The 17,809-nt window shown below is 35.1% G+C and overlaps 1 protein-coding gene across 6 annotated transcripts in view; it reads right to left on the reverse strand.

Annotated features, from left to right (window-relative positions):
- Nucleotides 1-1,024: 1,024 nt before the first annotated feature.
- Nucleotides 1,025-17,809, reverse strand: part of ECHDC1 (ethylmalonyl-CoA decarboxylase 1) — a 67,032-nt gene continuing 50,247 nt past the window's right edge. For all 6 annotated transcript variants that reach the window (XM_070496443.1, XM_044757412.2, XM_044757413.2 and 3 more), the window contains one exon: nt 1,025-1,985. In XM_070496443.1, the coding sequence (XP_070352544.1) occupies nt 1,577-1,985 (409 nt within the window). In that variant the 3' untranslated portion in view covers nt 1,025-1,576. The remainder of the gene's footprint in view (nt 1,986-17,809) is intronic.

The following is a 17,809-nucleotide window of genomic DNA, read 5'->3' on the forward strand; positions in this document are numbered from 1 at the left end:
TTTGTCTCTTGTTTGAGTCTGGAAAGGGGATGGAAACATTTTGACATTGGTGGCCAAAGGTCACTAAAAAGGTGGTGTTTTGAATTAATGATATTCAGCTTAAAGAGTCACCTGCTCAGAAATGTTTGATTTCTTTACAAAGGATATTTAAACACAATCTAATCTACAGGCAATATTCATGGAATAAACATGTATGGCAGTAAACCTAGAGCCTGTGAGACTTAAATTGCTTAAATAACTGATAGTAGAGACCACATATGTTTTAGATTTTCCTTGCCGGTCTTCATTAGTGATCTAACACTAATCTGAATTAAATGCTAGACTTATTTATAAACAGCATTAGTAGAAACAAATTCACTTTACACAAAATGTTGTAGAATCTAGGGCACGGTAGAAAGTGTTGGGTTAATTTGGTAATCTGGAATTTGGTTCTGAAAAAGAGTAATGGGAGTTTGTCTCTATTTTCCTAACTCAGAACAGTAAGATCATATTGATGAAGCATATGCAAATTATTTTTAATGTGATTTTCAAATGTGAATTGAATGTTACAATAGCAAATAAAAACTCACTACTTTAAAACTATCTTTTACCTCTTGTTGTGATAGGTTAGAATTGGGACTTCATTCTTTGACATATGTTTTTTAAAGTCTATTACTGAGATGATCATAAAAGTTTGAGTTATACATTTTTATTAAATTTACTTTTAAAAGATGCCAGTTATCAAAAGAAGAAAGGCTAGTTACTTTTGAGAAGAAAACAGAAATCTGATGTAAAATGCAAATATATGTTACAGGATGCTTCCTGAGTCCCTTTGAAGTCTTAGGCAGTTTTGATGTGGAGTTAAATTTTATTACTACATAAACAGTACTACTTACTACTTGTTTAGAAATTCCAGGACATACAAATGAATGTGCAATTTTGTACCATCAATAAACTTTCCATGTGGGGGCTATCACTGTTCAATAGATAATCTAAAATAGAAAAAAACTATTTATTAAAAAGATCAAATAAATAAGGCTCCAGATTTGTAGGTGGGTGAAGTGGGAAGCATCTTTATTTAAAAGAAGGGCCATTCCCTGTGATTTCTTTATTCCAGCTGCATAGAGCAGAAAAAAATGATTGATCATATCTTTCCTTATAGTCTTGTCCCCTGATCCCTCTCCACTGTTGTTTTTCAGCTGCAAGGTTCATTCAGTTATTTTTATAAGTTGTTTCCAGGTAAGACAGAACAAAGACTTCATGAAAAATAACCCCAGGAATAGGTTTTATGTACAAGTTTTTCCTTTTGAAAAGTGATCTTCAGTTATAGGCTAAGAACTATTATGGGAATTTGAGAATTGATAACAATTTTTAAGCCAAAAGTTTTGTATAGCCAAATGTTCCAGATTACTTGGTAAATAACCAAATATACTGACAACTAGGCCAGCGAGATTGGGTACTCAAAAAATTATTAAAAACAAACCCAAATACCAGTGGTAGCCTTCAAAGTAATTCTGACATTCATATTTAATGTCATTTGATTTTTATACACATTAATCATTGGAGTTTTAGTTGTAGTACATCATATTTTAAAAAACTATTTATTAAATTTTGCTCTCCTAGCAATAGCCTCTAAATTTGCAGGTCCACCCCAAAGTGTTCCTAAAAGATCTCGTTCGTTCTGTAATGCCTCTTCTAAACAAAGCTCTTTGCCTGAAGAAACAGATCTTTTCAAAGCTCTAATTACTTCCGGTGGCCCTTTGATAAACTGCTTTAGCCACTCTTGTGCCTCTTCTAGAGATTCAGTTTCATCTGAAGACTGCAAGACCTCTTCGACCATTCCTATGTCTAAAGCTTTTTTTGAATCCAGTTTGAGGGCCCCAGTTAACACTTTGAGAGCTTCTCTGTTGCCAATTATGTTGACCAGCCGGGCAGCACCACCCCAACTTGGTACTATACCCATCTCCTTGTGGACAAATCTGATCTCACTCTCTCTCGTCATTAATCTGCAAAAGAGAAAAGTAAAAACGTCATTGCAACTAAGTATATACGCTTTAGTCATAAACTACTACCCATTCATAATCTGATCTGAAATCTCCATAGATTTTTATAGGTGGATATGTTATCATTAAAAACAATGTTCAAAAAATCTGGCTAAGTCTATAATTCAATTTACTAAACAGTACTTAACACTTCCCTTTGAAAACAATGGCAACATTTTTGTTGTGTTCCTTATCCCCTTTACTTTGCAAATAAGAATCTTGTGTTTATTTAATGTTTATTTCTAAAAGGCCAAAGTTTATCTTTCTAAAGTGAGTGGTGGCCAAATGAGAAAACCAGGATTAAGTGAAAATAGGGGAGTAGATGTTAGGTGCATACCCCCCCCCCCCAAAAATGCGTAGTAAGTTAAGGTCAGTAGTCTTCAGGAGAAAAGCATCAATTGTTTTAACCCAGCATCTATCCAGTTTCCAGTAAATATTTACTAAACACTACCAGCCCAGGAGGTCTAGGTGAGGCACTACGGGCGTGACCAAAATAAAGTCCCTGGACTCAGTTCACATTCTAGTTACGGGAGAAAGACTAGTCAATATAATGTCAGGGGTGCTAGTGCTACAAAGACAAGACAAGGGACTAGACAACAGGCCCGGGTGTTGAGGGTGTGCTATCTTAGATGGAGCAGGCCTCTGAATATTTGCCCAGTTACCCGAGAGAGTGATGGGGGAAAGTGTTCCAGGAAAAGGGATTTGCAAGTGCAAAGGCCTTGGAGCAGAACTGCTCAGTGTCTCTGGGGAGCAGGCTAATGGAGCTGGAAGAGAGCAAGCAGAGAGAGTAATAATGGGAGATGAAGTCACAGAGGTAGGCTTATTGGCCTTAGGAGTCCAGATTTTATTTTTTAAGCATGAAGCTATTTAGAGGAGGCTGACCAAGTGAGTAGGATCTGACTTATTCTATGAAGGTTTTCCTGGTTGGTGTGTTATGACTTTATTTAGCATTTAATAGCACTTACAGTACCCGTTGTTTAAGGAACATTATGTTAACTAATCCTCAGAGCAACCATATGAGGTAAGTACTATCCTCATTTTATAGAGGGGGAAAACTGAAACAACAGATTAAAGAGCTCACTCAAGGCCATGCAGCTATGGCAGAGCCAGGATTTAAGCCCAGGTAGGTTAGGTTAGTGCTCTTAACCACACAGTACACAGAGTAGTTAGCTAGTCTAGAGTGGAAGCAGGGATACCATTAAGAAAGTTGATAGTGGCTTGGGTTGGACTGAGAGCAGTGATTTCCTATAGCAGGTATTCATTTCCCCGAAATCTTGGGATTGTTATGAATAGAGTGATTAATAAGCAAAGTGGAACAATAAAGAGGAGTTAACACAAATTAGAGGGATAGCAACAGGCTTCACTTTTGCTGGTTAAATTTTGTGTGCTATCAATAGACTGCACAGAGCTGTGCTGTTTGGGGAATGCTGCCTGAGTTTGATTTTGACTGCGTGCTTCAATGAGAAGCTTTCCTTATGTTAAAACCTCTGATGTGATCCAAAGGTCATATCTGAATTTTAATTTTTTAAGAAAAATGATTGCTTTCAAAGTACTCATTACAAAAAAGACGACCTTAAGTGAATTCGGCTTTCCTGAGTTTTCAATGCTCAGCTGCAGGTGGCTTGGTTCTGTTAGCACCCAGAACAACAGACTCAGTCTCTGACCCTTTAATCAGGAGAAATATTCCATTCGAGAATTCTCACAAAAGCCTGCTTGTTAACCCACCGAGAAAGAACTTTCTCTTCACAGCTGTGAATTCCTACAAGGGAAAATCGGCCTCAATTATGAACAACTACTTTCAGAGGCAAATCGCTATGAAAATAGGAGTAGTTTTCAGTAAACAATTTGTAAATAAGAAGGAAGAAAGAACAAGTCTCATAAGAATCTGAATCTAGCTTAAAATTGTGAGAGGAGTACTGCTTTGTTAAACAAAAACAATGTTAAAAATAAAGTAGAATGAAATTACAGAAAATGTCTAATAGCCTTGGAGACAAATACTGCTAATACTGAAATATAAAGCTTTTCACAGAATAAAATATGTCACAGTTCATAAGTATATTCTGGAATTGACACTAATGCTGGCTCAGAGCTATGCCTACAATACAGAAAAGAATTATGTCAGGAATAAATTCACTTAGAATCAGCTGAATATAGAAGTTGGTTAAAGCCCTAGATGTTGGGATAACGTAGATGTGCTTATGACAACAAAAGTTATTATCTGTGGAAGCACATTTATATTTAGAATTCTTTGCTTCTAAAGAAGACTCAATCATTTTTATACATGTATTTTTTTCCCTTTGCCACATTTGACAAGGTGAGGTATGCCTTTTTGAATCATGTTTTACAACAAATCCTGATGTAATCCTTGTAAAAATACTTGTGATCAAACTCTGACATCCATTCTTTATATATCATATGCCTGGGGTGTGCCTGTCTACTGATATACATTTGCAAATAGGACCAAAAAATCTGCTTGTGACAAAAGAACACGTGGTAGTTTAACAAGAAATATGGAACATTCAGATGGTAACCTTTCACAAGACTGTTCATTAATCTAAAAATCAAGGTTTAAATTGGAAATTTTAAATGTTGATAACCATAATTTGTAAAGAAAATGTCCAATCAACAAGCTATATCTGAAAATAGAAACTGCTTCCTGATTGACCTCACAGGGTTATACACTAATTTTAGATGCAGTCACTTGGTACCACCTGCAATATAATTTACTGCAAGGGATAAACTATTAATCTATGTAGAATACTGGAAGACCTAAATTTTAACATTCTGAAGACTTAGACTAAATTTATCAAACCATATTAAACTCCCTTTTTTTGACAAGTAAAAGAATTTTAAGTATCTTCTGTTTATTAGTGTAATTATTATTGGCAGTGTTAAAATTTCCTGTGACACCTTAGGAGAGAGGGGATGAGGGAAGTAATCAAATGTGGATACACTGCTCCTTACCATACAAACAGCCCATAAGTGGGCAAAGATATCACCTGTGACAGGTGTTGCAAAGTCAGCGTGGATACCTGAAAGGACTGTTCAGTGTGCTATTACTTTCTGATGAGTTAGCTATAGGTTGCAGGTCTTTGAACAAATGTATTCAAGAAAAACAATTTTAAACAATTATTAAATTTTACTAAAATAGGAAGTTTTTCGTAAAGGTTATAAAAGTTTTAAAAAATGTTTATTATTAAAGAATGGTATTTTTAGTGAACTCTGTGATAAAAGAAACATAAATGATTACATTGGGAGACAGTACAGCGTTTTTTTTTTTAAAGATTGGCACCTGAGCTAACAACTGTTGCCAATCTTTTTTTTTCCCCTGCTTTTTCTCCCCAAATCCCCCGAGTACATAGCTGTATATTTTAGTTGTGAGTCCTTCTAGTTGTGGCATGTGGGACGCCACCTCAGCGTGGCCTAACGAGTGGATCCAACTGGTGAAACCCTGGGCCACCAAAGCGGACTGGAGGAACTTAACCACTTGGCCATGGGGCCAGCCCCACAGTACAGCTTTGATGTGAAGTGCATAGACTTGAGGCAGACTGCCTGGCTTGGTTGCTAGACTGGCTGCATACTACATCTTGTAAAATACAGCAAAGAAAAAAGACACGTGGTATAAGGAGGATGAAATTACTTAACATCTCTGGGCCTCTGTCTTATTTATAACCTAGCTATAGCAAAAGTACTTATACCACAGAATGATTATGAGTATTAAGTGAGTTAATATATGAAAGCTGCTTAGGACATATATGCCAAATCCTTTAAAATAGAACCTTAGAGGGAGTGTGTTTATAGACATTTAAAAAAAATTAGTGTGAAATCTTCTGCCTCAAGCACACCTCTAGTAGAACACAGTATTATTTATACATTTGGAATATAAAAGTCATATATATATTTTGTAGCCTCACAGTGCCTGACACATATTAAGCATTTATTGTTATGAAGTCAGTTGCATTGGTAGGTAGGTCACTACAAATAATGGTGGTGTTTCTGCTGGAGAGGTAGTATAAAGTTGTTTCCTGGACTAAAATCACTCAACCCCTAAAGTATCAAAAGTAAAACAGCTATACTCACACCACGAGCCCAGCAAATGATGGTGTACTATCCGTCCTCAGTATCTGTTTAATGGAGACTACAAAATATATACAATTTTTATATTTCCAAATAAAGGCAGAAATAACTATTCTGCTCCAGATATGGCTGAGAAGATTCCAAGCTGATTTTTTCTTTAAACATAGGCATATACCTCTCTAAGATTGTCTTAAGGAACATTGTGCAATATAAGTAAAGTATAAGCATAAATATTTAAAAATTTTAAAGAAAGCTTTTTTTTTTTTGCTTGAGGATGAACGTCACGAAGCTAACATTTGTGCCCATCTTCCTCTATTTTGTATGTGAGATGCCACCACAGCATGGCTTGATAAGCGGTGCTAGGTCCACACCCGGGATCCAGACCCGCAAACCCAGGGCTGCTGAAGTGGAGCGCATAAACTTAACCACTATGGCACCTGGCCGACACCAAAAAGAAAGCATTTTGATGTTACAAAATTAAATAACATGATGTCATAAATTTAAAGTTTGGAATCACTGACTTGAATAAACTTCAGTATCGGACTGGTAGTCCTTTTACATTGCATATTTAGAGCCAATGACGACAAAGCCAATTGGTGTCATGGGGAAATGTGGGCATACAAGTACATATTAGCAACAGCATCTCTGCCCACAAACACCACTTTGAAATCATGCCAGAACCTAAACACGTATTTTTGTGCACGTGTGCTTCCTGGTACCTTCTGCGTCCTGCTTTCTACCTGCCATCACATTCCAAGACAAATTATGGAGAATAGAAGGAAAGAACCCAAAGATTCTCCCCATAATCTTGCCTTTCTGATTTCCTACTCTCAGATGACGGGCTTCATTTATTTTATGCATAGAGACTGCTTGAGTAAGAAAGTATATATTTGGGGACCAGCCTGGTGGCACAGCGGTTAAGTTCACATGTCCCGCTTCGGTGGCCCCGGGTTCGCCAGTTTGGATCCCGGTGTGGACCTACACGCCGCTTGTCAAGCCATGCTGTGGCAGGTGTCCCACATTTAAAGTAGAGGAAGATGGGCAGGGATGTTAGCTCAGGGCCAGTCTTCCCCAGCAAAAAGAGGAGGATTGGCAGTAGGTGTTAGCTCAAGGCTAATTTTCCTCAAAAAAAAAAAGTATATGGTTGAATAAGTGAATGTTTTAAATTGTGTGTCTGCGGTGGTGGTAGAGTGGTGGGGGGAGCAGACAGGAAAATGTTTTGGGATTGTCAAATCTGATTTTAATATTTACTTAGTAATCCTAGCATGCTTAGAGGTGGATTTTCTTGATATCACAGGCTCTAAAGTAAGAATTTCCACATAGTGTAGCAGTCACCACAAAACGAAGCAACATGGGCAATGACTGCTCCTGAGGTGGTTATCTCGTCTTCAGAGCACAGGCACCGCCACAGCAAAAACTGGAATTTGTTCTTTAACGACTCTGGGATGTGTTGGTTGGTGTGCGTGTGTGTGCACGGACTCATTTGTGTATGTGCAAGTGTGTGTATTCTGTATATATACAGTGTTTTATTTACTAAGTTAGTATTTTATGAAAAGGGCTGCCTAAGTAGCTCCCTTGGGACAAGCATGTTTACAGCTCTTTCTTTGTAATATACTTTGAACTAATGGGTAGCAGCTGGAAATACTAATACCTTGGGCTGAGGGTTATTTATATTCATGAAAACAATGTTAGAGATTGGAAACAAATTAGATAGGCAGACTCTAAATTGTGTAGTTGAGAATTTTATTTCACTAGGGAGACAGAGGAATAAAAATGTTTTTTTCATCTGGTGAATAAACAGCTAAATCCTTGATACTCCAAAGAAAAATAGGAAAAGAAAATTCAGACAATTCATATACACATACACAGACACACATCAATGAACATATGAAAATGTATGCCTCACCAAAAACCTTTAAAAATGCAAATTAAAATAAAATACAAGTTTTGACTATCAAAATTAGAAAAGATTTTTAACAAGATTATATTCATTCTAAGGAAGGATGCTCTCAAATAGACACTCACATATTGCTGGTGGTAGTATAAATTGGTAGAATCTTTCCTGGAGGCTAACTTGGCAACATATATCGAAAGCCTTGAAAATTTTTATATCCTTTGATTAGGTACTTGAACTAGGTACAGGGTTTATTCTAAGGAAATAATCTGAAATGTGGACAAAGCCTTATGTATGAGGTAGTTATCACAGCATTAATGATAATAGAGAAAAATTGGAAACAACAAAGGAGGATATTTTAGTACATCCATATTGATGGAATATTTTATATCCTAAATTCATGTTTTCAAAGTATGTTTCATGCTTTGGGAACACTGTCATAAATATAAATTATATACCAAATGATCTTAATTTTTTAAAATAGAAAATCATGTCTATTTTAAAAAGACATGAAGAAACACACCACAATGCTAATTCTAGTTATCTTTGGATGGTAGCAACTTTAATTTTTCACTCTACACTTTACTGTATTTTAAAAATAATTTAGAACCTTGTTATTCAATGTGTGATTTGTGGACCAGCAATATCAGCATCATCTCAAATTTCACCCCAGACCTATGAAATCAGAGCTGCATTTTAATAAAATCTCCAGGTCATTCCTATTCACTAGAAGGAGCACATAGCCTTTTATAATAAGAAAACATAAACATCTGAAAAACACCACCTGTATTATTTACTACTGATGCTATAACAAGCTTAGTGGCTTAAAAAACACCCATTATCTCAGTTCTGGAGGTCAGAAGTCTGGGTAATCATGGCTCAGCTGGGTCCTCTGCTTAGAGTCTCACAAGGCTGAGTCAAGGTGTGGCAATACTGCCTTCCTTTCTGGAGTCTCTGGGGAGTAATCCACTTCCAAACTCATCCAGGTTCTTGGCAGAATTGAGTTCCATGCAATTTTAGGACTGAGGTCCCTGTTTCTTTGCTGGCTTTCAGGTGCGGGATTCTCATCTTCCTAGAGGCCACCTGCATTCCCTGGCTCATGGTCTCTTCCTCCATCTTCAAAGCCTTCTCATGCTTCTCATCTCTCTGACTTCCCATTCTGCCTCATGTCTTTATTTTGAAAGGCTCATCTGATTAGACTGGGGACACCCGAATCATCCAGGATAATCTCCCCATTTTAAATCTCCCTATTAGGTCCAGAACCTAAATTACATCAGCAAGGTCCCTTTTGCCAAATGTTAACATAATCACAAGTTCTGGGGAAAAACAGAGGTGGGGCAGACATCTCTGGGGGAGCCATTATTCTGTCGATCACACCATCTAAAACCTCAACAGAAATACTTAAGCCTGATTTTCCGTTCATTCTGCTGTTCTATTAATTTTCCTCACATATTCCTCTCACAGCACTACAGCAACTAGCTCCCACCACTACCATCACTCCTTCACATCTTTCTTGCACCTTCTGGGTAACTTTTGGCTATTCATTCAAAGATTCTCTTTGTTCTACTGTTTTAGGTGTTAGTAAGTAAAGACTCAGTGGGGAAAACAATCTCTGTTACAAAGAAAAATGAGGATTCACTGGATCTATAACATTCTACTTTTAGGTGAATGTTAAAGGCGCTGGAACACTTGTTGAGGAGTCCAAATTTCCTAGGTATAGACACTAGACCTGTGTAGTTCCAGAACCCCAAACAAGCTTTTTTTTCCCCCTCAATGTTAACTTAGTAAAATCAGAATATAAAGGCATGATTGGGTCCCCTGCTGTCACTTTAAAGAACATTAGGGGCTAGAAATCTAATTAAGGCCTGACTGAAAATGAAAGAAGGTTTATATCATAGTGGAATTAATGCATTATGTTAAGAATTTTTTCTAATTACAAAATATTTCAAGTACACAGAAAATAATAACATACTCATGTACCCACCACTTAGATTTAACAGATGTTAACATTTTGCTACATTTATTTCTCAACTCTGTTCTCATCTCTTTCCTGTTTCTTCCTGACTTCCTTCTCTCCCCAGTGGCAGCTAATATCCTGAAGTTGATGAGAATCATTCCATGCACATTTTAATTTTTATAAACTGCATGAATTCTAGAAAAGAGACCAATAAGTAATAATAATTCAGTGTTATATCCAGTATCTCAAAAGACAGGGTACCCTGACCAGCCAACACTGATCTTAAATTGGTCAGTATTATTTTAGCAGGTAATTTCTACATTGGAAATGAATTCATTAGACTATCATAGTTTGATGACAGAAGCCATTAAGATAATTCGACTAACTCTGTCTAGTGTGATTTATCCCTTCTACTGTTGATGGCCATTTAGGGTTGTTTCCAGTTTTTAGCTATTATGAATGGTGCTGCTATGAACATTCTACTGCGTATCTTTAGGTGAATGTTTGAAATGCATACAAACATTCATTGGATTTATACTGTATTAGTTTTCTACTGCTGCTGTGACAATTTACTATAACTATAGTGGCTTGAAACAACACAACTTTATCTTATGGTTTCTTAGGTTAAAAGTCCAACACGAGTCTCACTGGTTTAAAATCAAGATGATGCATTCCTTTCTGGAGGCTCTAAGAAGAGTCCATTTCCTTGCCCTTTCCAGCTTCTAGAGGCTGTCCACAATTCTTGGCTCATGGCCACCTTCCTCCATCTTCAAAGCCTGCAGTGATGGGTTGAGTCTTCACATCTCATCACTCTGACCTTGCTTCCATCATCACTATTGTTTTCTGCCTCTGAACTCTTCAGCTTCCCTCTTTCATTTTAAGGACTCTTGTGATTACACTGGGCCCACCAACCAGGACAATCTTCCTATTTTAAAGTCCACTAATTAGCAACTTTATTTTCATCTGCAATTTAATTCCCCTTTGCCATATAATGGGGACATATTCACAGGTTCCAGGGGTTAGTTATAGGTATTTTTGAAGGGCCATTATTCTGCCTACTGCATATCCCTAGAAGTAGAATTACTGTGCCATAGGGTGTATGACACTCGACTTTAGTAGATACTAGCCATTTTCCAAAATTTTGTACCAATTTACATTCCCATCAGTAGTTTATGAGAGTTCCAGCTGGTCCACCTTGCTAACACTTGATACATTCTATCTTTTTCATTTTCTCTCTTAGTGGGTGCATAGTAGAAAGGCACTGTGACTTCAATTTGCTTTTTCTTGATGACTAATGAAGGTGAGTACTTTTTAACATATTTTAGGTCATTCAAATATCCTCCGTGAAAAGTTCGAGTCTTCTGCTCATTTATTTTAATTGGGTTGTCTGTCTTATTGCTTTGAAGGTGTTCTTTATATATTCTAGATGTGTCTTTTATGACATATAAGTATTGAGATAATCTTCTCTCACTCTGGATTGCATTTTCATTCTTTTGGTTGTATCTTTGATAGAAATTATTAATTTTAAAATAATCTAATTTATCAATCTTTTTCTTTATGGTTAGAGATTATTATGCCCCATTTAGGAAATCTTTGACTACTTCAAGATGGCAAAGACATTCTTCCATGTTTTCTTTCAAAAAGCTTTACTGTTTTACTTTTCACTTTTAGATTTGCAATTCATCTGAAGTAATTTTACACACACACATACCCTTACTGGAGAGACCATTATTTCCTCACTGCTCTACAGGGTTACGTTTGTCTTGGATTAAATGGCCATATATTTTGGATTGGCTTCTGGACTCTACTGGTCAGCTTTTCTATCCTTGTGCAAATACCATGCTATTTAAGTTACTATAGTTTTATGATAGGTTTGCTGTCTGGTAGTATAAATCTTCCAACTTAGTTTTTCATGACTACTTTGGTTATTCTTAGTACTCTGCATTTCCATGGGAATTTTAGAGATTGTCAATTCACATACAAACAGAAACCTGCTGGGATTTTTACTGGGATTACACTGACTCCGTAGATTAATTTTTGAGAGAAGCGAATCCTTAAAATATTGAGTCTTGTATTTCACGGAAATGGTCTATTTCACTATTTGTTTAGGTCTTCTTTAATTTTTCTCAGTAATCTTTTTTAGTCTTCTGTGTAGAAGTCTGACATGTCTTTTGTTAGATTTGTTCCTAGGTGTTAGGCATTTTTTTTTTAATGCTACTATAAATGGTATTTTTAAAAAATTTTGTTGTCGATTAGTTTGCTGCTGGCATATAGAAATGCTATTGATTTTTATTGACCTTGCAACCAACAAACTTAGAAAATTAACGTATTAATTTCAATAGATTGGCTACATATTCTTTTGGATATTCTATGTACACAATTATGTCATCTGTCAATAATATGGTTTTATTTCTTATAATCCAATCCTTACAACTTCTTTAATCTTGCCTTACTGAACTATCTAGGATCTAGTACAATGATAACCATAAGTGCTGACAGGATTCTCCTTGTGCCTCATGTCAAAGGGAAAGTTTTCATAGTTTTATCATTATGACATATTTGCTGTCGGATTTTTGTAAATGTTCTTTATTAGACTAAGAAAATTCCCTCCTAGTTTGCTAGGAGTTTTTCTCATGAATGAATGTTGAATTTTGTCAAGTACTTTTTCTGAATCTATCAAGATTGTAATTTGATTTTTGTCCCTTTTTTTGTTAATGTGGTATATTACACTGATTGATTTTCTAATGTTAAACCAACCTTGCATTTCTGGAATAAGCCTCTCTTGGTCATGATGTATTATCATTTTTATCATTAGATTAAATTTGTTAATATTTTGTTAAGAATTTTTATATTTATGTTTATAAGAGAGATTTGTCTATAATTTTTTTTCTTATGTCATTTTTAGGTTTTGGAATAAATATGCTTATTAAAAGAGTGAGGAAATATAACTTATTTTTCTATTTAGTGAATGAATTTATGTAAGATTGGTATTATTTCTTTCTTAAATGTTTGGAAAACTTCACTGATAAATCTGTTGCTGTTTTAAGAAGTAAAATTTCAGAGGTTAGTCTGGAGGATAACAGCTGCTGATTGATTCCTAATCTCCCCATCCATCCTCCTCGAAGTTACAAAATTAACAAGGAGCAAAAGAAAACCAGACATGACCTACACCTACAGATTACTCAGAGACAGAGAATACTACATCTTTAAAATGATCTGTAAGTAGAGAAATAAAGACCAGATTAAAAAAAGATTTCGTGCTGCTGTTCCAAACTAATGGGCACAGAGTGATAAAGAGGCTTAAGACCTCCAAGCAAAACAGGAGAGGGGCATAGAAGACTTTGAGGAAGCATGGTCAAAGTCACCCCCAGAATGAGAAAGTCTAACACTATGTTCTAAAATACTGAACACAATTCTGGGATTTTGTGGTTCATAGCACTGACTAATAGAAAAAGAGCTTGAAAATTAGTCAGGCTGAAAGTGATAGTTTCGTGTATGCACAGCTTCTGAACTTAGAAGACCCAGATAAGTAGAGAAAGGGTGATTCCTTTGGAGAGATAAAAGAAAAAAAAAATAAGAGGGGAAAAATAAGGATTCTGTAGAAACAAAAGAGATACAAGTCATGCCAACTCCCATTTCCACTGTTATCACCATCACCAATGTCATTCAATAACTAAACTGTTAGAAGATGGCACTCTCAAATTAGGAATCCTAGCCACAAAATATTCAGAAATAGAACATATCCAGCCAATTCTATAAAAATCTATTGTAAGAGTAAAGCAGAAAATGTAAATTAAAACATTTTGGCTGATGAAAAGCACCTCCCTCCCCAAGAAAAACCATGAAACTGAAGGAAAAAACAGTAATGATCACTCCAAACTGAATTCAATATCTTCAAACAGCATATAGGCAGACCTCGGAGATATTGCAGGTTTGATTCCAGACCACGGCAATAAAGTGAACATCTCAATAAAGCGAGTCACACCAATTTTTGGGTTTCCCAGTGCATATAAAAGTGATGTTTACGTTATGCTGTAGTCTATTAAGTATTCAACAGCATTATGTCTAAAGAAACAACGTACATTCCTTGATTAAAAAAACTTTATTGCTAAAAAATGCTAACCATCATCTGAGCCTTCAGCAAGTTGTATGTAATCTTTTTGCTGATGAAGGATCTTGTAAAAATGCAGTATCTGTTTAGCACAATAAAGCAAAATTCAGTAAAATGAGGTATGCCTGTAGTTCTATGAAAAAAGAAAAATCTTGAATCAGAAATTTAAAAACCAGGAATAGAAATCAACCCCTCCTCAAAAATAAGCATTGGGGGTGGGGAGATAAAATGAATGAGAGTTGATTGAACTCAAGAAAGAAATAGAAGAAAAAGACAAGAATAGGTTTGATTGAAAATTTAATAAAAGGCATTGAAAAGCAGGAAAACAACCAAGAGAATGAGAATTGATCAAAAAAAGAAATAGAGAAATAGGCAAAGAAGATGTAATATATGTATAATTGGAGTACCTGAAACATCTAATATTTTCACATAGAAAGGGTCTATTGGACATCTGGGAAAACTGACTCTAAAGGATCAACTTTGAGACAAATCCTAAGTATCACACTTTAAAGAGAGAAAAATCAGGGCCTCCAGGAAAAACAAAAACAAAAAGCCATCAAATAACTTATAAGGGCCAGAGAATTATAACGTCATTGGACTTATCAAAAGCAAAAAAGTACCAGACCCAGATGATTTCACAGGAGAATTTTACCAAATCTTTACATACATAGATTATTTTTGAGATAGGAAACAAAGGAAACATCACAATTTTTTTAATGCAGTAAGTATAGCATTGATACCTGAATTTGATAAATATAACACACACGAAAATAAAATTAGACTAATATTATTTATGTGTATTGTAGTAGGCAGTCTCCATGATGGCCCCTAATGATCACTGCCTCCTTGTACTTACACCCTTGTGTAATCTTCTCCCCTTGAGAATTTACTATGAGGGTCTATATATACCAAATAGACTTGAGTGCTCCTGACATATTAATTCATGATAGGTATTATCAGCTGATGCTTACAAGGTTTGGGAGCATAGGGTAGAATAATGCTAGAATGCTGTATGAGCTCATTTCTTTTGAATACTCATATTAAGGATCTCTCTCAAATTCTGAAATATTTTCCAAGGATAATGGAAGAGCAGCAGGGAGAAAATGTCAGTTGAGTGAATTCCAGGCAGTTCTCCAAGGTTAAGAAAGTTAAACAAGCAAAAAAGGGCCAACATATACCTAAGGAAGGAACTGATTTTTTTAGCAGAATGCTATGAAAGCTTTTGGTGTTCTTTTGGAACAAGCAGATATTTTTAGAACACAATTAAAGCAAGTTGTCATAGAAGATAACTGACAAGGTACTGATAAAGTTAGGGGGGAAATCAGAAGAGTAACTTGTAATGATTTATCACTTCCTTGAAACCGTGGCTGGTCATGTAGTTCAGGATGCAATCTTCTCTATTAGCCTCTAACGTTGAAGACTTTTTGCTTTTGGTGTAAGTTAAAAAGGGCTGAAGAGACTAGGACAGTGCTTTTCTATGGTGAAGGATCAGTTCCTACTTTTTTAAAATTTCTAATTGGTTGTAAAATGTAATAAAATATAATACTAGAAAACCAAAACGAAAAATAAAGATGTAAGTTTCTTGAATGGCAGTGCCTGGCATACATGGGTACTAAACATATGTTTAATGAACAAAGACACCACTTCCAGAAAAGTTGGTTTACAAATGAACATGGCTTCATTGGAAGCTGCTCTGTGAATGTATCTGGTATACTACTGGATATATCTGATGAGGGCAGTACCCTGAGACATCTCATAACCAATAAAACTAAATATTTTATGAGGCTTCAGGACACACGATACTTCCTTCATTTAGAGAACAGCAAAGCAAGGCAAATTAGCAGTATTAAAAGATTAAACAGTCTCTGATTGTTTTTCCTGTGATTTGGCCTTGTGTCCTAAACCCTAACTAGACCCAAACGCAGATGAGGAATAAATATGAAGGGTGATGTGAAAGTCTAATAAATGCACAAAGATGAAACCAGACTCTGTGTTAGAGGGTACACTTTCTACAGAGGACATCTATAAAGTTTTACTTCGCACTGACCTTTATGTACAGGTTTTTTAAGTGTAATAATGCACAGTTGCATGAGCTTAGAATTCTTTAAATATATTAAATTATATTTTTAAATATATACTTTATATTTATATATTTAAATTATATATTTCCTTAGTACACGTATTTCAAGGTAAAGTGAGAAAAGTCTTCAATCCTTTCACACATAGAGCATTTTATATTTAGTCTCACATTGTCCAAAAAGCCAATGACTGCTTCCACCTCACAGAACAAGCTGTAGATCCTAATGCAATCTGCCCTGAGGACAGCAGAGGGCACCGTCATATGAAATGGCCATTTTTAATTATGTCTAAGAATCCTCTGGAGTTAGGAAGCACTAGTCTTCAAAGAGGCTAGAATCTTCATAAACTGTCTTATACATCAAAAACTATTTTAAAATCTCTATTTTTGTGACTACAATGTGATATATTTCAATTGACAAGTTAAAACCTGTCATAAATTATCAAAAAGAATAAAAATTAATATAAAATTTTACTACTTTGCATGAATTAGCTTACTGACTCTTCCCTCACACTATTTCTATTACTACATGATGCCATTTATATGAAGTTCAAAAAGAATATATTGGTTACAGAATAACTAGCTTATAAAACTATAGAGGAAAGTAAAAAGGAAAATATAAAATTCAGGGTAATAGTTTCTGCTAGATGGAAAGGAGGGGGTATGGCTTAGAAAGGGTGTGTAGAGGGCTTCAGGAGTGCTGGCAATGTTCCAATTCTTGATCCGTATCATAGTTACATAGGTTCCCATTTTGTAACAAGTGATTAAACTAAACATTTGTGTTCTATACACACAAAACCAAAATATTAGAAGGTCTTATCAAAATTGCATCAGTGGTCAAAAGATATATCTTAAAATGCAAAAGATAATGATAAAATAAATAGTACATAAGCAGAAATATTTGCTTCAAAAACAGGGGTTCTAAACCAAGGGTCCATGGATGAGATTTTATATGAAGCTTTCTAAGATAGGGTTCCTAGCTTTGCTACATTCTAAAAAACTGGAAGAACAATGTGGAAATATCATCGAGTTATTAGTATGATCCAGCTTTCTTAGAAGTAATTAAGTTCCAAAACTATTCAAACAATACAGAATTAAACACATCTAATACTAGATGAATTTCTGGTTAGAGAAATCATTATCTTCATTCATAAAGTTAAAAATTCAGATATGCTTAAACCCCAAATTTTTTTTCTGGTAAAAATATAAATAAATAAAAAGGCCTTTCATTCTTATTATGTTTATTTCTTTAAAAGATAATTGCCTGATTAAAACAAAAGCATAATAATAATTTGTGAAGTTATAACATGTAGAAGCAAAATATATGACAACAATAGCACAGAGGACAGGAGAAGGGAAATAAAAATATATTGTAATGTTTTTATATTTTGTGTGGAGTAGTATATTATTTGAAGGTGGACTATGATAAGTTTAAAATGCATATTATTAACTCTAAACTAACCAGTCAAAAAACTATATATGTATGTATATGTTTGTGTGTGTACATATATATTACTAGAAAATATCTTTTTCTGTGTTTTAGAAATATATATTTTCTACCCATATATTCTAGGCACTGCCATTCAAGAAATTTGTCTTAGTTTTTTGTTTCATTTTCCTAGTACTATATCTGATATATATATATATATATCAAAGAGGTATAGTCAATAGT

Source organism: Equus asinus, chromosome 24, assembly GCF_041296235.1.
Source record: "Equus asinus isolate D_3611 breed Donkey chromosome 24, EquAss-T2T_v2, whole genome shotgun sequence".
Lineage (NCBI taxonomy): Eukaryota > Metazoa > Chordata > Mammalia > Perissodactyla > Equidae > Equus > Equus asinus.